Here is a 24,948-nt window from a genome sequence, read left to right as displayed (position 1 = left end):
TTGTATTAATAGGTTAGAGCAAGGCACGTTGACGCATGGGGCCTGTTTCCCTTTTTTCAAAACGAATTTTAACTGGAGAGCCAACAGTCATAACAGATTGATGCTACTCCCCAGCAAATATTCTCTCAAGTTTTTGAGCATTAGTCTAGCTTCGGTCCAGCAAGCAGAAATAATAATCTGTTTTCTACCAAGTTGAGTAAACTTTGTGTTGAACGTTTTGAAGCTTATTGTGAATAAATAATACTTTGTTAAAAAAAAAAGTATAAAAATTAGCATCAGAATTTTATCCTTTTTACTTTCTTCTATATCTAATATATAGAAGAAAGTATTGGATTCGTGCAAATTTTCGAATTTCGAAGGATTCGAACGTTTTTAGGTGTGCTGAGTTCATTTCGACTATTTTTGGAAAATGTCTGTCTGTGTGTGTGTCACGTCTGTGTGTGACCAGTTTTTTGTGGCTGCTCTACAGCAAAAACTACTACATGAAATCGAATGAAATTTGGTACACATATGTACCCCTATGTGAACTTGTGCTCATTGGTTTTTGGCGCGAATTCCTCCAAGCGGGGTGGATCAATTTGACGTTTTTTGAGTTACGCGTGATTGCTATTCCCCTGGAAGTAACTGGCGGAATCAAACAAAATTTGGTTCATATGTTGCCAGTAACAGGAACAAGTGCTGATTCAATTTTGGTGCCAATAACTCAAACGGGGGTTGAGCTATAGAACGTTTTTTGTCGTCAATTGTGACTGCCGTATCTCAAGAAATAATGAACGGAATGAAAGAAAAATTTATCGGCAAGTAGCCTTTAAAGGGTATAAAAGCTGATTTTATTTTGGTGTCAATAGCTAAAAAGGGGGTAGCGCAATCGCCCGTTCTTTTTTTCCATTGTGAGTGCCCTATCTCAAGAAGTAATGCTATGTTCCGGTTGAAATTTGGAATATATGTGAATCCATATGTTACCATAACATCCATATGTTATGTACAGGCTTTGGTTCAATTTTGACACCAATCGCTCCAGGGTGTTGGTTTTTTTTTTTTTTTTTTTTTTTTTTTTTTTTTGCGAATAAAAATAGCTTTATTAATGCAACAATAAGAAAGATAAATCGTAATAGATTGTCGTCTGCGTATTTCTCGTGATTTTAATTGTATGGAAATGATCGGAAAGATTATCTCAATGATTTAAAATTTTTAACTGTTGCCATCTTATGTTTGTTAACAAATAAAATATTTGTAATTAATTTAAGCAAGGCTTTTAAAATAACTTTCAGTTTTTGCATGCGTAATTTTGTTTTTGTTGGAAATATTGCTTCCTCGTCAAGCATGGGGAAGGATCAGAAAGAAAAGAAAAATATAGAAGAAAGTTTCGTGATGGCCACAACAAGCTAGTTTGATAATTGTATTTGTATGATTATATTGTTATTAATTTTTTTTCCACGTTAAAAATAAATCCAAACTTGGCGACGGGGCAAGTTCATACGTTGAACGTCGGAGCACCTTTACGATCATTCTTACTGTATCTAACTTAAACGTGCCCCTAACACTTTTTTTCGCTCAAAACTGTCTCAAATATTTTTAGTATTTTCCCGCAATTTAGCTTTTAAAATTACCATTTAATTTTTAATTAAGTTACACATTCGTATCCTGTAGCTTACAATCATACAGTGCTGTCTTCATGCCCTTTCAGCTTCAACTTTAAACACAGTTCAGTCTGAATTATATTTGCTTTATTTTTGAGATGGGAAAACATTAAATTCAAAACAATAACAGAACCACGTTAGGTGTCAAAATAAACATGCGTAAATGTGCCCCGGGGCAAGTTTACACAACCGACTTGGACTCAAAAATATTTTTTTTTTCAACGGTTAAAAAAAACACAAGCTGTGCAACAGCTGAATATACCAATTTTGACTCCATTAACTGCTTCACAAATCCGCAATGTCTAAAATTTCCTAAGTTAAAACATAAACATTAGAAAATTCATTGAAAAAAATCCTCGTAAACGTGACCCGGTCTACCCTACATCATAAAAATATAGTACATAACTTTTGGGGGAATTTTAGTAATAAATAAATAATATTGCTATGATTAATAATTTTTACATTGAAAATACCGCATTAGAAAAAATAAAGATCAAAAATATCAAAATATCATGATATTTTCAAAATAAATATCGGATTTATAAGGGAGGGTGGCTCAAAGAGGGTAGGCCTTCGTATGCCCCCCCCCCCCAACCCCCATGGTGTGTAAGCGGCAATGCATACGTATGCCGTATTTACATGAACACCCCCGAGTTTTAATCAGTTCCAGCGAAGCAACAGTGAAACAGCATGGCGCAACCGTGCTTAAAATAAAATAAAAAAGACACATCCATCGAAAGCTCTGATTTTTCTGCTGAAAATGGCACCTGTTCGAAATTTCTAAGTAGAATAAAAAACGAGTTATGAGCTTTTTAGTTCCATGTTCGAAGGCTTTCCTTAACACAATACAATATTTTGTATCATCTCAACTCCTTGTCGATAGCGACTATTGTATTGTTGACTATCTTTGCTTTTCGTGACTGTTCAAGGCTTTTCTCAAGTCAAATCTTGAAGTAAGATTTTTGCACAAGATTGGCAAATAATACAAGGATTTGGCTGGGTTTTTTTTTTTCCATTTTAATGCAACTTTGAAGCAATTAATGGTTTTTTTTTTATTTATTTATTTGTATTGACTGGGTATTTAATCAATCAGCTGGAATCCAGCCAAACTTTTTTTGTGGAATCATTTCAATAGCTAAGGCATTTGGCATTTTTTTCAACTGTCGCTGTTTTTAAAAGCTAAAGACCACGTAGTACTGTGTTTCTCGGTTTTCACCATGTAACCAACTATCGCCATTTCTTTAATATTTCTTTTTTTTAAATTGTTAACACGCAAAATAATTCGCCAACTAATTCGCAAATTCATAAACAGCGCAAAAACTTCCATTACTTTGTCTTTGCACACAATTTCAAACAGTTGCCAAATTTTTACTGTTTATTGGAAACATTTCGGGTAGCATCATTGTTGACCCTATTTTGGGACGATTTCTACGGTAAGAAGTTATACATTATACAATAATTTAGATTGCAGGTGGAGCGCTGGATATTATGCGTTTGATGGAGATCGGGATTATACGGGAACTGTTTCACTTTATTTGAGAATAGTTGACCTCACTCGAATTGGATATTTTGGGAATTGCTCAAACTGACTTCTTTACAACTCCTGAACGTTTTCGTGATTTATTTTTTGTGATTTTTGGGTGTCTTCTCAGTTTTGCCGACATTTACTCCCCTTCCCCCTAATTTTCAGTTTTAATCATACCTTTTGATACATTTAAGGGGGCAGACAACTTGAAATGTTGGCGAAACTAGAGACAAACAATTTTTTGGTAACTACTTGATCTCTGCTTGTAATGACCATTAACTTAAATCAATTGAAAAAAACTACATCAACGTGAGCGAAGCCGCGAGCAAAAGCTAGTTATTGAAATAAAAAACGTGCCTTTGGGCAAAGCGTGTATAGGATTTAATCATATGTTTATTTATAATTTCTTGATTCGTGTGCTGACTTAGATTTTCTAATTCAACAGGATAAGTATAACTTTAAAAAGTTATTTTTTAGGATGGCAATTAATTAGTCTATTAACATAATCAAATATTTCTTTATGTTTTATGAACAAACTGCTGACTTTAAATTGGACAAGTACAACTGTTTTACATTTTTTTATATAATGACAGGTAGCTAGTCAACTATTTTAATCATTTATAATTTGATAGGCAAATGTACCAAACCACAATGAATTAAGCTTACCCGCTTCAGGCTTCCTGGTAAGGCAAGGCGGGTTTTTCAAATGTTTGTAAAGTTTGACAATAAATAAATATTGGGTTTGAAATAATACAAAAATCAGTTTTTGAGCGGTCTTCGAAAACCTACCCGCTTTGGGTCACCCTCCCCTACCGGGTCATTCCGTGTCAGATCATCACACGGTTTAGGACGGACCGTCACAGAACTGGATGAAACTTGGTACATGAAGAGATTTAGCCCAGTTATGAATGAAAATGCTAAAAAAAAAATTCTTTCACCTCATTCAAAAGTTATTAAATATTAATTATTCAAATTTTCATCAAAAAATGCACTTTGAGACGGTTAAATCTCATTTTCTCAAAAACTATAACAGATTCAAGCTTGAAATTGGTCTTGTTTTGAAGCTCTTTTAATGTGCTTTAATTTGATGTACAACTTCATAAAATCAAAAATAATAATTTTAAAATTTAATTAAATTAAATTTTAAAATTTTAATTTCTTAAAAATGGACAATTTTAAAATTCTGAAAAAATTCACAAAATTACTTCGTGTTATCCTCTAGCATATTACCAAGTTTCATAATGGGATCTTAATGGGATCAGATGATACAGGGAGGACAAGTTTTACATATATCAAAGTTTCTGCATTTTGGACAAAATACCTTTCTGATGGATTACTCAAATATTATTCTAAGTTATTAAATTAGCACAGGAAACTATAAATGAACTGCTAATAGTAATGTAAAACCTTCTAATATCTTACACCTACTTTAAAATTGAATGAAATTAAAATAATAATGGAAAAAAATAAATAAAACTCACACTAACTCTTTAAAAAAAAAAAAAAAAAAAAGAGAGAACGTCAGCATTGTCCTACATTTGTCGGAGTTTTTTACTCTCTAAGCTGCAAAATATTTACAATATTGTTCTTTTCTTCAGCTGGTAGAGTATATGTCCACCCTGTTGGCGTGATGGGATTTAACTTTACAAATAATGTCCGAACAAGGTATCCATAGAATGTCTGGCACTGTTGGATATGAAAATGAAGGAGAAGGTCCTGGTGGGTGGAGGAAAGTGACTTTCACTTCATTATCTTCATTTTTGGACAAAACATAACTTAGCCACCATTTTTTATCATATATGGAAATGACATATCCATTGAGATCTTTCATCATTAAAGGAACATTTTCTCCAGTTGAGATGACAGAATATTCAGTGGATGGTGGAGAAAAAGAAAATGCCTTGGCGCTCACCTTTGTTCCACAGCTTGAGGGAATAAAGGCATGCAGCTTTTGGGTACCTGGTATTGGCACTGCTTGCTGGAAACGATGAGAGAGCTGTTCTGCGTTTTGAATATATTCATTTTGGCTGGCGTAACTGAAGTACATGGTCTTTGAAAGGTCAGATTTTGCCCATTGGTACAGTTGCATAGGTGTCGTACTTTGGTTTTCATGCGGCCTTTGAAGACTTGCTCTTGCTCCTTCTCTTTTGAGTGTACCACCCACGCCATCACATGGGCCTTTATCGTGAGCAGTGGCAGAAAAATGCCACTCAGCCTCAATACCAAAATCTCTTTCATGGCAGCATAGATTTAAAAAATTCTTTTTTTTTTTTTTTTTTTGTATTGTGCAGTAGGGTGGATCGAAAAAAATGAAATTTCGAATCTTAATTTGGAATACTCACCAAAAGCTGTGCATGTGTAAGAACAATACACATGTAAAATATTATCAAGTTTGAAGAACTCCTTGAGGGTCCTACCAAGGCTTGAACTTCTCCAAAAATAGGAAAAAATGTCAATTTTCCAAAATATTTATGAAAATAATAAGATTCAAAATTTTTGTTATAATACGGTTAAAATGCTTCCTTTGAACACTCTTTTCATTTATCTTCACAATTATTTACAGTCTTTGCACCATTAAGTTCGCACATAAGCCGTTTGGTTTCGCGAAATTAACCAAAACCTGACTTTTTTAAAGCTATTTTTGCACATTGCAATAGTTCTTTTAAAGTCCAGTTTTCCTTTTTACAACGCCTGTACAGAATACAATTTTAAACGGAAGTGAAGCTAAACTTTATTACATTAACAGCCGAGCATCCACTAAAAACAGGTGGCTGCATTTCCATTCTACCTTTTCCATCTGCCGAGCCACATGTATTAAGCATAAATTTATTACTCATTTTACATTAGAAGTAAACCATCAAAATAATTGTATTAACTAAAAAAACAGAGAGAAGTGCATTGGTTACAAAGAATGTATATTTACTCACACACAGTCGCTCTGACATATAAGCATAAATGTTTCACAAAATGAGGGATTTGAAAAGTATCAGTTAGTTAAAATCAGAGAAAATAGTAGTTCGTCACATCCATTCATGAAACCTATTTGAAATCATTTTTTGATTCAAACGATGACATGATACTTCGAGATTTGATTTTTGCTCTTATGAAGCCATCTCTTGCCGATTGACTAATGACAAACAAAGAAGCTTCTGTAACCACATTAGCACAGAGCTCCACCACCTGAGTGTGACAGGAGAACTAAACGAACGAAAAATTGGCGTTGGTGTTTTCAATCCATTGTTGAAGATTCATTAGATATCCCAGCTAAAATAGGAGAAAGGTGGCAGTTATTGCACATTCTTGTCGGTTGATAACATCAGAGTAGTCTGATGTATAAAAGTTAATCCTTGAATTATAGAATTCTTTTATTTCTTCATGAACAGAAGCCACTTGTCTGGCCTTCAAAATCTTCGCAAAGTCAGTTCTCTGATGTACTTCGTTCATCAGTGATCACTGTCAAGAGAATATTTTCCGGGTGGCAAAAATAGGCATTTCGTTGAATGACAGGATCAATAATTTTTTCCGATTTTCACTTACGTAACAAGATGCTGTAATAACACTGATGAGGAACAGCAAAATTTTGTTTCAATTCCAGAAGAAGAAAAATTTTCAACGGCTATACTCCCGCCAACAGAGCTATCAACATTTTTTGGTGTTGATGTCACTTCAAAAGTGAAACAAATGAGGCTTTCTCTGCCAACGCTATCAAGAGTGTGCTACCAATACGGCATTTCTGACAGATGTGCGATGTGCTGCAGCAATTGCTTCAGAAACATTACAGGATTTTGGTACTGTGTCAAATAATTATCGCTCTAAAATCGTTGATAGGAATAAAATTCGAAGACAGCGACAGAAGTGTCACAGGTGTCACAGACGAATTACGTGCTTCCCTTCAAAACTTGCAAACTAGAAGTGAAAGGGTTCGAAAAGTACATTTTTGATAGTCGAAAAGTCAAAACTATGACAAAAAGAAATGGTTGGAGACAGATACTATAGAAGAACCGTAAGCGAGGAATCCATGGATGAAAAATCCAAATCTCTTTATTTGGGTTATGTGGCACCAACTTCTGGAACGGAAAAACATGTCGCGACAGCAATGTGATTTTTGAAATGAAAATTTGTCTAAGCCGTAAGGATCTTTTAGCTTTTGGCTGTGATGGCACGGCCACGAATACCAGAAAAAAAGAACGGTGCAATTGCGGCAATAGAGAAATAAATTAGACATCCTGTCCCATGGTCAATCTACGAACAGCATACGAGCAGCCTTTGCGTCACCTGTTCACATTACTTGATGGTGAAACTGCTGGTCCATTTGAATTTTCGCAGGACCAATAAGTAAATTGCTAGACAGGTGCGACAATTTACCACTGGTCCAGTTTGAAGCAATTACGCTCCTTGTCGTAGGTGCTGGGCTGTTAATAAAATAAAGTATAATTTCATTCACATTTAAAACTGCATTCTGCACAGTCATTGCAAAGAAAAAATAAATAAATAAATAAAAATAAAAAAAAATTGGACTTTAAAAGAAAAAATACTGCAATGTGCAAAAAAGCTTAAAAGAAGTCAGTTTTTGGAAATTTCACGAAATTTTACAAACTTGTTGCGAACCTAATACTGCAAAGAATGTAAATAATTTTGAAGATACATGAAAAACGTGTTAAAAATTAACATTTTAATGGCATTAGAACAAAAATTTTAAACCTTATTATTTTCATAAAAATTTTGGAAGATTGACATTTTTTCCTATTTTTGGAGAAGTTCAAGCCTTGGTAGGACCCTCAAGGAGTTCTTCAAACTTGATAATATTTTACATGTGTATTGTTCTTACACATGCACAGCTTTTGGTGGGTATTCCAAATTAAGATTCAAAATTTCATTTTTTTCGATCCACCCTATTGTGCAACTGATCCACATCGGAGAAATAAAAAATTTTGTCTAACCTTTTCTTCAATTTAGATTTTAAAAAATTTATTAGCTTTTGTTGAAATAGGTGAACAGCTACTGTGTTGTGCTCAAGACATTCTGAGATTACAATAAAGCTAAGGTGATGAATTTTGTTTTCATTTTTGAAGTATATAACAAAAGGGTGAATTGTGGCTTGATTTCTGTTCCAGTGAAATGATTGTGTTTCATTTTGCAAAACAAAGCTATAGTTTTCGGAAAAGTCGCAAACTACTGCCACCTCAAACTGAGACAAATTTCCTTTTGTATGGGTCATAAAAGAACTCTGCTGTTTAGCTATAAAGTCGTGACGAAGAAGAACTTTCAAATCATTACAAAAAATTTCAATGAACTCAATGGTGGGTTTTTGTAAAGTTTCCAGATTGCATCTGTCTACATAAATCCATTGGCGGAATGTTATCCTTTCAATCATATTTTCTTCTGTACCATCTTCCAATATTTTCTGTATCTCATCAATGCCAGGACAATTTGCACAATTCGAAAAATAACAGTCAATGGAAGCTGGGTTGCACACCATTTTTACAAGACAATCTGTATATTTTTTTTATCTTTCCATTTGTGGTCCAGCTCATTTTGGAATTTTCAATTTTTAATTTAACATTTTGATGAATGGTACACACACAAACTGCATGTGTACCACTTTGTCCTGCTAAAATACAATTCTTGGGTCTTAATTCGGCAAATTTGGAGAATCCAACTTTGACATCGTGATACATTTCTTGAAAAAGTTTGTATGCTTCTTTTAGATTACAAAGCATTAATCTTTTAGACATTTTAACTTTATTGCCTTCACTGTCCTTCACTGAAATGCAATCTTTCATTCCTGGCATTGGCCTACTTATATCTTCACTTTCATAAAATTGTTTTATAATCTCAGAAGTTTCTATGGGCAAATTTTTCCCTGGATGTTGATTGGAAGTGGACAAAACCCCTTTTTGTTTTAAAAGCTTTTTAGCTTGGCGTGCATGGTAGTTCGATATTTTGAATTTTTCAGAAATTTTTCTAATGCTCCAGTTATCTGGCAATAGAGTCAATATCATTGTCTTTTACAATTTTGATAAACTTGTATCAAATGATCAACCATTTCCTTATTTGGACTCTCTTTCTCACTATCGGAATCATCATTGGAAGAAGTTTTCTTTTCACTGCAGAGCTAATTTTTTTTGCTTTCATATGAGAACATTTCTTATATCTTCTTTTTTTCTTGCTGACCGGGGATTCACCTAACTGAACAATAGAGTCATTTAATGATCTGAATGAGTCTTTAAGTAATGATCTGTCCGAGTAATTGTCACTCTCACTTTCCCTATCTAAGTTCTCACCTGGTGATTCATGACTAGTGGAGGCACAATTATCTACAGTTGACTCAGCGGTTTTCTTCAACCGCAAAAGCTCCTTTCTGCATCTGTCACATATTTTAGACTTTTCAGGCATTTCTGGTACAAATGAATACATCCATGGCATTGCAGATCTCAATCCTTTTCTTATGTGTGAGTGAGAATACTTTTTGAACGGATTGCAACAATTTAAATGATTCATGATAAAATTAAATAAAAAGCAAATAATATAAATACGCTGAGTGTCAAAATTAGTTTAAAAATAGACTGTTTCAGTTCTGATATAAACCAACTGAAATAAAATAACTGAAAGTTAAAGAAATGAAGTTTGCACAGCAGAAGACAAGGCTTGAATGCTGACTGAAGATAGTTTCAACAGGAATTGTGTATTACAGAACAAGAAAGTATTATAAACACCAGAAAGAATCCCTCTATCCCCCCCCCTTTTTTGTGGAAGGATCATTTTGCAATCCCAAATATACCCTCCCCCTCCCCTCTCCTAAAAATTTTCAGATCATCTTTATCCCTTCCTTCATCCCTTCACCCCCCCTCCCAAATAAATAAATAAAAATGAACATTTTATGCTCTATTTGGCAAGCATTTCTAGAGGTTTAGTTTCCCTCTTCATGTGCTGGTTTTCTTTTCTAAAAAAAGACAAACAAAAAAAAAAAAAAAGGATCTTGCAAAAAAAAAAAAAAATAGTTTTAGTTTTATTCCTTCCAAAAATCTAGACGCCTTTTGATGCAAGGGCACTTTTCTTTTTGTTCAGTTCATATGTGTTACAAAAGAAGTTCATGTGAGTGTACTGCTTTTGATTATTTTTGGAAGGGGTTTTGGTAACTTAAGGTGCAAAATCCTTTCTTTTAAAAAAATATTGTCGCCCCCATGCCATAAAATTATGACAGGCTTTTATTAATTCATTTCTCCCTTTTCTTTAATATTAATAGTAACTATTATTTACTTATTTTGTGTACTCTAAAATTAATATTGCTACAAACAATTATTTTGGCAAATTTTACAAAAACAAAATTTGATTATAACCTCCCCCCCCCCTTTTTTTTGGAATTAGTAAGTTATCTTTTGAAACTAGGGGGGGGGTGCTTTTGAGATTTTATGGTACTGCTGACTGAACTCCACAAGCAAAAACATGAAACATGTTGAAAAATTGGTCAATCCCAAACCAGTGACAGGTGGAGAAAAAAGCAGTGAGGCAGAACGAACCATTGGATCTCATTCTCAATAGCCACCCCCAGTCTGTTTCATTTTGTTAGCAAAGGGGGTGAAAAGGGTAGCTTACTGTTTCAGATCTGAATTTGCAGTGGATTATTTTAAGTTCACATCCCCAGAGAAAATATTTTCTTTTTTTTCCCCTTTCTTCCTTTCCTTTTTTAAAATTTTATTTCTTTTTAATTTATTTTTCTCAATAAAATGAGATTTAGATGATTAATATTTTTATTAATGAGTTATTTTTCAGGAACAAATCGTACTAAGAAAAACTTCATTTCTAGTAGACAGTTCTGCATAAAAAAGTGAACATGTATGAAGCATATTTATTTATTTATTTTGTACATAAAATAATAACTATTCAGCACAATAACCCATATTTTGGCAGATATGTGAAACTTGTCCTCCCTGTATCAACTGATCCCATTAAGATCCCAATATGAAACTTGGTGAGATGTGAGAGGATAACACAAAGTAATTTTGTAATTTTTTTCAAAATTTTAAAATTGTCTGTTTTTAAGAAATTTAAATTTTAAAATTTATTTAAATTTAATTTTAAATTAAAAAAATTTGAATTTCATATCAAAGGATTTCATATTAATCTGAAGTTGCATATCAAATTGAAGCAGATTAAAAGAGCTTTAAAACAAGACCAATATCAGGTTTGTATCTTTTATAGTTTCTGAGAAAACAAGGATTAACAGTCTCAAAGTGTAGCATTTTTTAAACAAAAATTTGAATAATCAATAATTAATAACTGCTAAATGAGGAGAAAGAAAAATTTTTTTTAGCATTTTCATTCATAACTAGGTTAAATCTCTTGATGTACCAAGTTTCATCCAGATCTGTGACGGTGCGTCCTAAAATTGCTCCAAATTGTGTTGATTTGACGTGGAATGACTCTACCGTGATATATATTGGCGAACCCTGCGTGATATAGATTTTAAAGAAAATCATAGGAAGAGAGCAGGTTTCCTTCGCTAGTTTCAAGCAAAACGTGACAAAAATTCTTCGTTGTTGAGTCACGTGACTAGAGCTCTTTGCCCAAGCTTTTGCTTAGGTAATGATTGGACTTGCTCCCTCCACTTACTATTCCTGCTTAAGATAGGCACGCCTGAAAGACGAATGTAAAAGTTTAAAAAAATTAATTTAAAAGTTTCACGGTGTAGTTGCGTGTTGTTTGCTCGTAAGTGTCGACAACTCCGGGAGGGAGAGAAAACCTTTTTTTTTTACATCCTTAATGATCACATAAACTTTTCAAGATGTTAGTTTCAAAAGATTTCCGCGGATGTCTCTTGAATCCTAACATCAATAAAGATAGCTTAAAAATCAAGATTTTAAGACTTCCATTTCTAAAATGCTTCCATGGGTAAGCTCAATATCTTTCCCTTTAGTCATCAAAGATGCCAAAACTTTGATGTTTCAGGACTTGGTCAGTTTGGGAAAATTTACAAGAGTGAGCCTTTAACCCCTTCATCTATAAGTATCCAAAGATAGTTTAAAAAAGTGTTTTTAAAACTTCAATTTTAAAAAATCTTCGGAGAAGATCCCCTTTTGCTAAATTTATCAAAGATGGCTATTTGTGCTTTTAAGGGTGCAGTTTCAGAATCTTGTATAGAAAATGCCTCATCAGTTACCTTTACATCACCAAAGAGAGTAAACGTTTTTAAGAGTTTAAAGTCAAAGAGAGTGCTAAATGAACTACGGGAATTTCAAGAAAGAAGCATTCTAATCTCGTACACCTTCCCCTCACGTCGACAAAGTTAATCTAAAATTGCATTTTTAAAACTTCCTCAGCACCAGCAAGCAAATGTTACTGTAGCCCCCAATCTACAAAACTATAAACAAACTACTATAAACAAAATCAGGTACTATAAACAAAATCAGGCGGTTTTTAAAAAAATAATGCGGGCTGAAATCAGGGTCATTCTCCAGATAGCCAGGTGGATACAGCAGCTCCAGGAATATGACATGAAGATCAAGCACCGAAAAGGGTTGTCTCATGGTAATGCCGACACTTTATCAAGGAGACCCTGTCCTGAGAACTACCATTACTGTTCCCGAATCGAGAAACAGTATGGAATGACTAGCCCTACTGCGTATCAGGTGACAGTGACTTTAACATCATCAGAGCCTGATCCATGGAGTGACGACCAAGTTCGAAAAGGTCAACTTGAAGACCCCGACATAAAACCAATTTTGGAGTTCACGGAAAGTGACAGTCGGCGACGTAGCTGGCAGAAAAATTCCATCTTCAGTTCTGCAACAAAAAGATACTGAGCTTTATGGAATTCACTCCATTTACGGAACGGCGTATTGTACCGAAAATGGGAATCTGATGACGGCAAAACATCAAGGTGGCAGTTACTACTTCCCCGATCAAGGACTGCAGATGTTCTGAAAGAAATTCATAGTAGTGCGACTGGAGGACATTTTGGTGTCTTGAAAACCCTCAGTAAAGTTCGGGAGTGCTTCTTCTGGAGCAAGGCGAAGGATGACGTGGAGAAGTGGTGCCACTCTTGTGACGCCTGTGCTGCTGGTAAAGGACCGAAGAAAAGAAGCAGAGGGAAGCTACATCTGTACAACGTTGGAGCTCCTTTCGAACGAATCGGGATCGACTTCCTGGGTCCTCTACCAAGAACTGCTGATGGGAACAAATATATTCTTGTTTGACTATTTCACCAAATGGCCCGAAGCATATCCCATTCCAGATCAAGAAGTTACCACCGTAGCAGAGACTCTAGTCCAACATTGGATCTCGAGCTATGGATCACCTTTGCAGATTCATTCCGATCAAGGGAAGAATTTCATCTCTGCTGTGTTTAAGGGCCTATGTCAAATTCTCCGAATTAAGAAAGCTAGGACAACACCACTACACCCACAATCGGACGGCATGGTGGAGAGATTTAACCGCACAATCCTGAATAATCTCTTGCTTATGGTCTCCAGAAATCAACAGGATTGGGACAAGAAGCTACCTTTATTCCTGCTGGACTACCGCAGTGCTGTCCACGATACTACCGGATATGCCCCATCTCAGATGCTCTTCGGACGAGAGCTTCGGCTACCTTGTGATCTCGTCTTCGGTCGTCCTCCGGATGCGCCTGCATCACCGGAGGAGTACATCCAGGATCTCCAGGCCCGGTTGGAAGACGTTCATAACTTCGCACGGGAGCGAATCAACATCGTGACGGAGAAGATGAAGACCCGATACGACACGAGGTCTACTGGACATGAATTCAACGAAGGCGACAAGGTTTGGTTATGGAATCCCATCCGACGGAAAGGTCTTTCACCCAAATTGCAGTCGCATTGGGATGGACCATAAAGTCCTTAACCGACTGAATGACGTCGTAGTGAGGATCCAAAAATCACCTAATTCAAAACCTAGGGTTGAACATTATGATCGGTTAGCCCCATACTATAGCCATAGTTCATGAGTATTACGTAAACAACCATGGTTGATAACACAAAAGTTGTAGATAATTTTTGCTTTTAATGTTTAGTAATATTTCTTGTTATTATTGTGTTTTCTGTATCTGTTAGTTATTAATTAATGTGTATTTATAAACTTGTGATAGAAGTTTGGCACCCTTTCTGGGGATCGTACTGCCTGGGACGTGCAGTCCTTAGGAAGGGGGCAATGTTACAAATTCTGTAGATAGTTATTATTTTTGTGATTAATTTGTCTAAATTTGGCGTTTATTAAATTATCTTCCATCTAAAATAATTGTAATAACGTAACCTGTAAATAGTTTCTTGTAATGAATATACAGCCCCTGTACATTCGGCGGAAGTATACGTCCCTTCATTTCTGAATGATAAAATTTGTGGATGGAAAAGAAATAAAATAACGGTCTACGATTTTCGGGAATCTTGTGGAATATTTGAGAGTTCTCTTTCGGTGTGTATAAAAAGCCATTACGCATGATAAAAAGTCAGTTTCGATTGAGAATTTGTACTGAGAGTGTATTAGCTCTGTTTATTGCGAGGCATTTCGCTGTGTTCTTTTTCGTATTTGGAAGTAAATACGTGTGTAACCGTTAAGTTTACGGTGTTGAGTGATATTTGCTTAGTTGCTGATAATTAATTTAGCAGTTGTTAACGATCTCTCCTGTACATAGTGTAAATAAAGCTCCAGTACTTTTTCTCAAGAACTGTGTCGTCCTTTCAAGAAAGTTGGAAGTCGCACCAGATCCGTTACAATATACTTTTTTTAGTATTCATTTTTTTTTCCTAACCTTGATTTTCCCGGCATGACAGAAAGGACCAGGCAAGTGTTATTGAAAAACATGTGACTCCCAAACTTTTGATTTGAATTGTTTAGATCCATCGTCATAGCAACGCCATCTATGTATTGCTACCAGGTAGCGTTGTAAATGTACCGTCAGAGGAACGCTTTTTGAAGCAAATGTGATAGGCATTTAGTATTAAGGAGGCTTTGGTTTGACATGATATTTTCCTAAAATTATTTTTTTAAATCATAGGTAAAAGAACAATGAATTGGTAATTAAATGTAAGCATTCAATTTTTCAAAACTTGTGCAATTTCTTTTTTTATTTTCATTCTGTTACTACATTAAACAAAAACGAAAATCATTCACATTTCCTAGTAGATATGTGGTAATTTAGTTTTAAATCATGGAATAGCGCCCTAGTCAAGAAAAGAAAATCTACACAAAGACGTAAAAGAGACACAAATATACATATAGGTTTTTTTTCAGTTGAAAATAGACATTTATTGCATTTAAGTCGATTATTGCACTATATCTTTAACATTTTCATTGGCACTAATGCATAAACACAGGAAAATTCGGTTACAATTATTATCAAAAAATAAATAAACTCATGCATAAAAATTGAATTTTTAAACAAGAATTTAACTTAAAATAAGTTGAATGTTCACGTTGAATAATTGTTCAATATTGATACATTTTATTTGGTTTTCGATATTTTCTCACAAATACAATTTCTCAAAACAAAATAGTTTTGAACACAAGGGTTTTGGACTCCAACTCCATCAGTCTAGTAAAAACCATGGTTTTTACTGGAGTGTCAGAACCCTTGCCAACCGCAGGTCCGCCGTCCCATCGTGCAAAGTCGTGCAATGCAGGACGGCGCCGAGCTCTACCAATTAAAAATGCTCCAGATGAAGGGGAAAAAACTCAAACCAAAAAAGTAAAATGGGATTCTTCATTATATCTAATGGCGACAGTGAAATTATACTGCTCATGGAAACAATTAATCCGTCTTGCTGAGAATCTAAAAGGAAAAATTATTGACTTGTTGTGTCTAAACACCCTATTCAAAAGCGCAATTTTTTACACTGAAAGCAAGGGGCTTTAATTGTTGCATGCATTTACACAAGGTTGAGCATACAAGGCACATGCATTAGCATTTTTCTTCTTAATGTGGAGCCGTTAATGCTATTTCGGTATGTCTATAGTTAACAAGGTTGAGCATACGAGGTGTGAGAAATTTGCTATTCCCCAATTTAGTTCTTGCGGTGAATATCTTGTAACAGAATTTGTGCATTTATAGTCTTTTTGTGAGTTTTAATTCGTATAAATTCCATTGTCTTGTGTTTTCATACATAAAAAAATATGGTTAGCACATTTGAATATTATTTAGATGTGCGTGATATTTAGAAATTGTATACAATAATTTAGGTTAAATCTTTAGTTCCGAAAAGTAACAATTTGATAATAATAGCTTGATTTTCCTCCCAACCCCCTTTTACTCAGCTGAAAGTTGAAATTTAACCCTCAGAAAACATCATAACCCATTTTTCAACTGACAGAAGACACAGGCATCTATTTTCTTCAAACTTATCTCTATACAATCTGCCCTTAACAAAGACAGTAAGCCCTGTTTATTTGGCAATTACTCCAAATGCTGAACTATGGTTCACAAAACAAATTAAGAAATGTGTCAATAAATCACTCAAAAAATTAAGAATCTTGAAAAACATATGTGACAGAAATTGGAGAGCATTCATTTAGACCTCAAAAACTATCTACACCACACTGATTCGACCAGCGATCCATAACTGTATCAATTTGACCATTCGATACAGTTATGGAGTATATGTTTCAGCCCTCTGGCCTCCAACAGGCCAGGATCTGCAACATTGCAAAAATTCACAGCTGGCCTCTGGGGAGGAGTCACGTGCTGCCACTGAGAAATTGCCCGTACACAGAACTAACAACCGAACACCTTTTCAACCGTCCTGTTATCCTGGCGCAATCACAGCAAATAAGTGACAACCCGTGAGCAGATTTATGCAGAGAAAATTGTCTGTGCATCACTGATGCTGTTCACAGGATCTTCGGTCCTATTTAATTTTTTATCCGTAAGACGAAACCTACCAACCATCAAGAAATGGCACCATAGTCAAGAGAAGAAAAGCTACACAAAGACGTAAAAGAGTCTCAAACGTTATATAGTTTTTCTTTTGCTGAAAATTGCCAATTATTGCACAACATTTTTAACTTTCATTTGCATACATTAGCAAATATAGAAAATTTTGGTTACTTTTTTTTTAATAAACTCATGCATACAAATTGAAATTTTTAATCAAAAATTCAACTTCTATCCACCATTGAATAAATGTTCAATATAAAACATTACTTCGATATGTTTTATTGCCTTTTTAATATTTTCTCAGAAAATACAATTTCTCTAAAAATATAGTTTTGGCCAGGACGGTAAAAACTATGGTTTTTATTGTAGTGTCCGAAACCTTACCAACCTCTTCACACCATTGTTGCTAAGCCAGATGGGCTTGACACTTTGCTAATTTAACATTGCTGTGAAAAAGTTAGAGATGAAAATGTCATTAATTAAGGACCGCTGTCTGTAAAACAATACTTGGTTTTGTAGAATTTGTGTTATTGATGCGCATTGGGTTTAGAGAAAAATTCTAAACCAGCTTAATGATGTGGGATGTACATTGGTTTTTAAGCTATACCACCCATTACCACTTACCTACCCATTTTTTTTAATTTTTCTAAATGTTCCAAAAGTCTTCTTGTGCCACAGTTACTGCTCTGACATACCTCACTGTGATACGGGTTGGCCATCCCTGCTTTAGCCTAATCAGATATCTTTTTTTATGTGTGTGTGACATAAAGCGAAGCACTACAGCATACTCTCAATATCACAAAGTCGAAGGGAGGGTGAAAACAATCGAGATATCAAGTTTTAAGATAACAAGGTCAAAACTATAATACAATAATATTCCAAAAATTAGTTACAATAGTTAAAAAATAAGTGGAAACATGCAATGAAAGTTGAAAAAAAGTGTTAACACAAATTAATTTTTAAAATTGAGCCAAAAATAATGGAGAAAATAGAACGCTCTGCTGAAGTAGCAAAATGTAGTGATTTACCATGATTAAACTTATCAAAGATTTGAATTACCAAGTTGCAGAATGGTTTCAACCGAGTTTCGAGTGCCCCGAACGGAAGAAGTTGGACAAAAGATAGCATCATTCCCTGTGTCTCTAAAGGTGTTTTCCGTTCATTTCCCCTTTTTACGGAGGTAGAAAATAGCATCAAGAGGTGCAACGAAATGCCGTGAGAAGGGGGCAAAATTTCAAGGTAGGTTTTTGGGCTTCTCAGGACATACATTTTCTGACACCCCCAGGCTCTAGAATGAAAGTGATAGCAGAAAAGCTTCAGAGAATCATTCCTAACCCCTTTAAGAGAAATAATGAAGGGTGTGAGAAATTTTTGGAAACATTCCTCAAATTGTTTCCCAACCATAAACTGCGGTTTTTCCGAAAAATTATGCATGACTTTAAAAAATAATCGCCATAACAAGGTTTTGATTAAAAACTCTTCAACAAAAGAATGAAAAATACCTTTAGATAACAAAATAACTTAAAATTTTATCCACATGAATGTAATCTAATTTCTGAATTGCAAAATTAATAACATAAATCACATATTTCAATTAATTTCTAAAGCAAAAGCCACTAAGCAACATTTTCTATGAAAGGTATAGTACTTACATCTTCTTGTTTGACTGTAGCGACAGTATTGACAAATTCTTTGAAAGTAACTCTTGCATTAGCTGTAATTGAATGAAATATATTAATATACATGTAAGTGCTGTACATAATCTGTATATATATAATGCAAAAAAAACATTAATAAATGTGAATGATTTTTCTTTTTGGGAGAAGAAGGATCTATAAGTAACACAGTATATATTTGATTTAAATTGAGGGAATGAAATTGGCAATTTCAGTAACGATTTCTTAAGACATAATCAGAAAAGGACAGACTATAGAAAAAGTTTTTTTTTATTTGGGAAGGGGAGTCTTTTAAAGGGTTTTTTCTTTTTTTTTGTGGGGGGGGGGCTCATTCTTATTATCTTCATATGACAAAGGTTGCAAAACTTTTATTATTCAAGGCATCTTTTGAAAACTTAGAATTTTCTCACAGCACCTTTATAAATATCTAATATATTGCGGATTGAGTACTACAACCAGGAAACAACAAATTTGGCAAAATAGAATGTTTCACTTTTGATGAGCATTTTTGTTCGAAACAAGAGAAATACTTCAAATTGAATAAAGTTTAGAAACGGTGGTTTAATAACATTGGAATCAACTCCTCATTTCCTAAAACTCATGAAAAAGCCTTAATGTGTCAATATATTCCGGAAGCAGCATGAAAAAATCTGAATTCTAGTTAACTAGTTTTAGTATTCGCCACATGATACATATATGTTTGTGTGAAAGTCCAAAATCTTGTCGATATATAGTGACATTCACTGCTGATCATCAATATTCACATATTAGCAACACGAGCAAAAGACCAAATATTTCTGGTGAATCATCAGTGAAAGTCGACATTCTTCTATTTCAGTCCTGCACAACAACATATATATATTTAGAACCATGGCCACTTTTTGGTTACCCCTTGACACTCACAATGGCATGCTTTAGGGTTCTGCAACACATTTTGGGAACCCTCGTCATATGCTATGTAGCAGGTGCTTCCTACCATATGAGGAGTGTGCGCCATCGTTCTTGGGAGAGATGGGCATCCCAGCTAGATACAAATCAATGACGTTCGAATCACAATGCCGCAGAGCCTGATTACCGCAGGAGCATCTGAGGCACAAGCCCCTCCTCTTAGATTTCAGGGGGCCAAAACCCCCTTTATTTACCATGCTAATTCAAAATAAATAATAATTTCACTTATGATCTAGAGTACAATAATATTGATATTTTTGCAAATGCTAAGAAAGAAAGAAATTTCTTATTTGTTGATAAAAATTCCCCTTAAAAACCTGATCTCTTTGCAAATCCTAAAACCACTCCAAGTTTAGTCTGTATTTACTATTAAAGGTTATATCATAGATATAACTTTGATATTTACGGTTTACTGCACCAGGCAAAGTTTAACCACATCTTTAATAATCATTGCATACTATATCACTTCTACTTTTTAAATGCATAGTACCTACTATATTGTGATATGAAGTATCACCAAATTTAGCATCCGGTTGTGTTAATACGCAAGTATCAAAATATTTTACAGCTTCTTTACATAGAATAAGTGGGAATGGGGGGGGGGGGGCACAAAATGAATTTCATGTCCAGTGTTCTCAAAAATCTTAGTCGGACCCTAAGGGGGCCCTGATATAGAACTGTGCCTTGTGTCCAATATCAGAGGATCTGAAACACTAAATTATAACCTGCCCAATAGCTCTTCAAGTTTAATGCTTTTTGATTTTTCATTTTTTTAGTCTTTTAAATAAACCTGAAAATTATAATTTTTATTTAGTAGCCAGTACCTCAACACCTCAACACTAGTATGTCAACACTAACTCATGCAGGAGAACATATATAACAAATTATACATATACTAGAAGACCCGACAGACGTTATTCTGTTCAAACTTTGTAAATTGAAAAGTTAAAAAATTTCAATAAACTAGCAAGTGTTTGAACCGTTTCGTTGAAAAAAGAAAATGTTTTAAGCTGCTTGGTGTCAAAATGCGTATATTTATTATAACTTGATTTATCTAATGCCCATTGAACAGTTGTTTTATTAAATATATTTTCTCCCGTACTTGATGGCTTGTTCCTTCAACCATACTCAAAAGATAAAGAGTCCTCAGATATTAAGTGTAAAAAACTAACTACCCATCTAGAACAAACGCGAATTCCCGCTGCAACATCCCCCATATGAAAAAGAATAAAACAATCGAAAAGATATCGTTTAAAAAAATGATAAAGGTAAAAATAGTTCTCTGAAAGGGCGAAAGTCACTCATCCTCCCTCCCGATGTAAAATAAACACATTCTTCAACTAAAATGACTAAACACTCTTTAAAAATGAAAAACAATTATTTGCAATTTGAAATATTTCGCCAAATAAACAAAAAATACAATACATTACATTAACAGTAGCTTTGAAATGTAAACAAATGACCACGGAACTCTATTGTTTAAAGCCAAAGTCGCCAAGCCACCACGTTACTGTAATCCAGCTGATCAGTGCGCGAAGTCAATTCCGACCAATTAGCGGTCCGATCTTTTGAACGAAAACTTTTAAAACTTCAAATATTGCCTAATTTGTCCTTTCCATGAACGATAAAGATATTCCACTGCGCTGATCTTTTGTTTACTGAACTACCCTATTGTAATTTATATGGACGAAAATATACTTTGTTTCGTATATAAATTATTTGTTTACTGAACTACCCTGTTGTAATTTATATGGACGAAAATGTACTTTGTTTCGTCTTTAAATTCCATCATCTTTTCATTTAAGGATTATCAAACTAATCTGTTTATTATTAAAGTATTCTGGACATTGGTGCGAAAACTCCGATGGATTTGAGCCGAGAAACAAATGTTGCTTTGGACGGTACTTTCTGATCATTTGGGTTAGGAAAACCTAAAGCACTGTTCCGGTCACATGGTTCAACCACAACAGAACACACAGAGTTTTGCGTGAACTTTACTTTACCAGTACTTGACTTTAAAATATATCTCGGGACCTAAAATCGTTGCTTTTAAGAAATGAAGGCTTCAATCTCTCTCTCTATGTTTTATCTATTCTCAATTGACATATCACAGTAGGAAAATTCATTACAAAAAGCAGAACTGAATTTCTTATTGTCCTTTGGCAACGATTTAAATACTTATTTCAGTACTCCCTCAACAATAGATTAAAATAAATATTAATCATTTGGGAGATATATCCATCCAATGTTTAAATTAATTAATTAACAAAAACGTTTCCGATTCGATCCATCGCACTTCGAAACCATGCCTTGCCACAACTTAATGACACACAAAAAATTTGATCAAAATCGGTCCAGCCGTTTAAAAGCCTTATGATGACAAACGTCCGCACAGAAGATTTTTATATATTAAGATATATAGTTAACATTTCTGAAATGGTCACAGAAACGTATAATTTGGATAATTTAAAAAAAATATTTGCAGGAAATAACTAGCTATGTGAAATGTTTTTCAACACTTTAATGCTATGGATAAGTAAAATGACTAGAATAGACTCAAGCATGAAAACAATGTAGCATCTGAAAAGCAAAATTAAAAACAATCAGGTGCAGTGATAGTGATCGCGACTGAAAATTCTCGTTTAGCTCTGACAGAGTGCGTGCAATCAATCCGGAGCTGTGTTTTCCCTGGATCTGAAACACTAAATTATACCCTGTTCCATGGCTCTTCGAGTTTAATGCTTTTTCATTTTTTAATCTTTTTTAGTCTTTTAAATAAACCTGAAAATTGTAATTTTTATTTAGTAGCCAGTAGCGGGTCGATACTTTTAATTTAGTAGCCACATTTTTATTACGAGTAATAGTTTTATCCAGGGCTTTTCATTTTTCAATGAAAACATTAAAACAATCTTGAGCCACATTTTCATGTGAGACCTATTGCTAGATTGCATGCATATTTTTAGAAAAAGGACATCAGAAAATTAATAGCATCAACAATTATTTTTTTTTTTTTTAAGAAAGATAAATGCATGCATTTTTAATTTTAAAAACAAATTAATTAGTACAATGTTTTATAAAGTAAAAAAAAGATTGAAAATAAAACATTTTTGTTTAAACACATTAGGTGATTATTTTTTAATGGTCCTTTTTGTGATAAAAACTGAAAATTATAGTATGAGACTCAAAAGCACGCATATATGTATAGGTAGTAAAATTTCCGTAACCAGAGCCGTGGCTTATGCAGGGCATCATGAACATAATTTTTGGGAGGGTGGAAATCCTCAATTTGACGAATGGAACTCAAATTTTGCCGACTGATAAAATCTGCGTATGCACATATAAGTACACCAAGACAAATCACTAGAAAAAAATTTGCTGAATAAGGAAATTTTTGGGAGGTCACAGTAATTACCCAACAAGTGCCTATAAACTCAATATCTAGCAGCGAAACACTAAAAAAATTTTGGGGTTAAGCTCCCCGGGTGAGACCCGCATAACCTTTCCTTGGATTTATTGCGGGATACATTTGATTTTTAGGATGAATAGCTAAGTTTCTGCTAGATTAAAAGGTTATGTTTAATGCATAATTTAAAAATATCAACAATCAAGCAGGGCTGAAAATTTGGAGGCATTATTGACATCTAGATTTATTTTCTTTTTCTTAGTTGCCAAAATGCTGTTTAGCGTAATTTTAAATAATTTAGCCAGTCCATGCCTCACTGGGAAGAAGATTATCGTAATTATTCCATTATAATGAACACAAGCCCATTTAACCAAGTGCCACTTTTTGAAATTTGTGTTTGCTATGCAGAATGCTATAGCAAACTCTGCAGAGTGTATAAAGTTAGGAAAATATGACGACTGGTTAGGGCCGCATTTGGAAGTGTGGAGTTCCCGGTGTAACGAAGGAGTGGAGGTCCCTAATCTGAGTTTGAAAAGATCATATTTTCGAAAATATCCGATACTTGGATATATATCCGAATATTTTGATATATATATGCATATATCTGATAATTTTGACCCATGAAAGTTAGGATATTTTGTAAAAATTTTATTGTGGGGGCCCCTTTGTTGTGGAGGCCCCGGGTCAGTATCCTCGCCTGCCCTCCCCTAAATCTGGCCCTGCGACTGGTCGTAAAATTACAAATTGCAAACTAATTTTTAAATAAAAATTAATGAGTGAAAAATGTTAACACTATGTGAAATCATACTTGTCAAAACAAAATTTTCAGTAGCAAAATATGACCAGCGTGAGTTGAGTCGTGACTTGGTTGCAGCGTTTGAAATAAGCTAAGTAGTTGCTGGACTGCTTATTTTGAGCCCTGCAACCAAGTCACGACTCAGAGAAGCACACATTGGAAAAATTAACTAAAAAGAAATCAGTTTCCAATAACTCGTGCCTGGTATACAACACAATATAGCTTAGCTAAAACCGTTTATTTTATACAATGTAAACGCAATAATTCATATTGATGCTTCCAGGATAGAATAGCTTTTTAATAGAAGTTTTAATTTCACAAATTTGGAAATTTCGAACAATTAAAGGTCCCTGGAAATATTCTTCGAAATGTTAATATGTAACAAACTGTAAAACCAAAGACTACTCCTAGAATTCTGTAACCGTTTGAGCACCCTAATTTGGTAAAGCAAAGACATGAAATAAGTAGAGCAGGTAAGTGATTTAGGTGGTGTGAATCAACAAATGGCGTTTTTAAAAGGAAAAAACATGAAATAAAGCTCGACCATACACATTCTGCAAAATTTACATTCGGTATGCAAGAAATTCAGAGTCTAAGATCATTTCCATTGAAAATATCAAAACATAACGGGTTTTGAAAAACGTAAACATTAGAAGGGAAGTGACCTAAAATTAAAGCAAAAATGCAAGCTAAGATTAAAAACTTACGTTGGCTGTCAGGCCCACTTAAAAACTTCTTAAAATGCTTAATTAATTCGTGATTGTTAACTTTACCACCATTATCAGAAAGAAATTTCACAACTGCTTCACACGTAAATGTCAACTCGTCCGCCATGTTGTTGAACAGGCAACGGGCGCGAGAACTCAAACATTTATATCCGCTTCCTGCTAGGTTCCGGAAGTGACGACATTCTGACGTAAGCTGTAAGAAGGCTGTGATGTAAGATTTACTGAATACGCGTTTGTTTGTTTATGTTTTCTTAGGTGTTACACTGCGCTGATGCGCGGTTCAGCAAAAATACAAATTGTTTTTCTTTTGTTTTTTTCAGGGGGAGAGGGGGAGGAAAGCGTCCTAG

At 34.4% G+C, this 24,948-nt stretch overlaps 1 protein-coding gene across 1 annotated transcript in view; it reads right to left on the bottom strand.

Moving 5' to 3' along the window:
* The window catches only part of LOC129216140 (ankyrin repeat domain-containing protein SOWAHB-like), a 257,028-nt gene extending 232,320 nt beyond the window's left edge, over positions 1-24,708 (bottom strand). The window contains exons 1-2 of the mRNA XM_054850297.1: positions 24,581-24,708; positions 18,703-18,764 (exon numbers count right to left, since the gene is read on the bottom strand). Coding sequence (XP_054706272.1) covers positions 18,703-18,764; positions 24,581-24,707 — 189 coding nt within the window. The 5' untranslated portion in view covers position 24,708. The remainder of the gene's footprint in view (positions 1-18,702; positions 18,765-24,580) is intronic.
* Positions 24,709-24,948: the final 240 nt, after the last annotated feature.

This window comes from Uloborus diversus, chromosome 2 (genome assembly GCF_026930045.1).
Source record: "Uloborus diversus isolate 005 chromosome 2, Udiv.v.3.1, whole genome shotgun sequence".
In the NCBI taxonomy this organism is placed as follows: Eukaryota; Metazoa; Arthropoda; class Arachnida; order Araneae; family Uloboridae; genus Uloborus; species Uloborus diversus.
The sequence above is the reverse complement of the archived record's forward strand: the minus strand, read 5'-3'. Positions and strand labels throughout refer to the sequence as shown.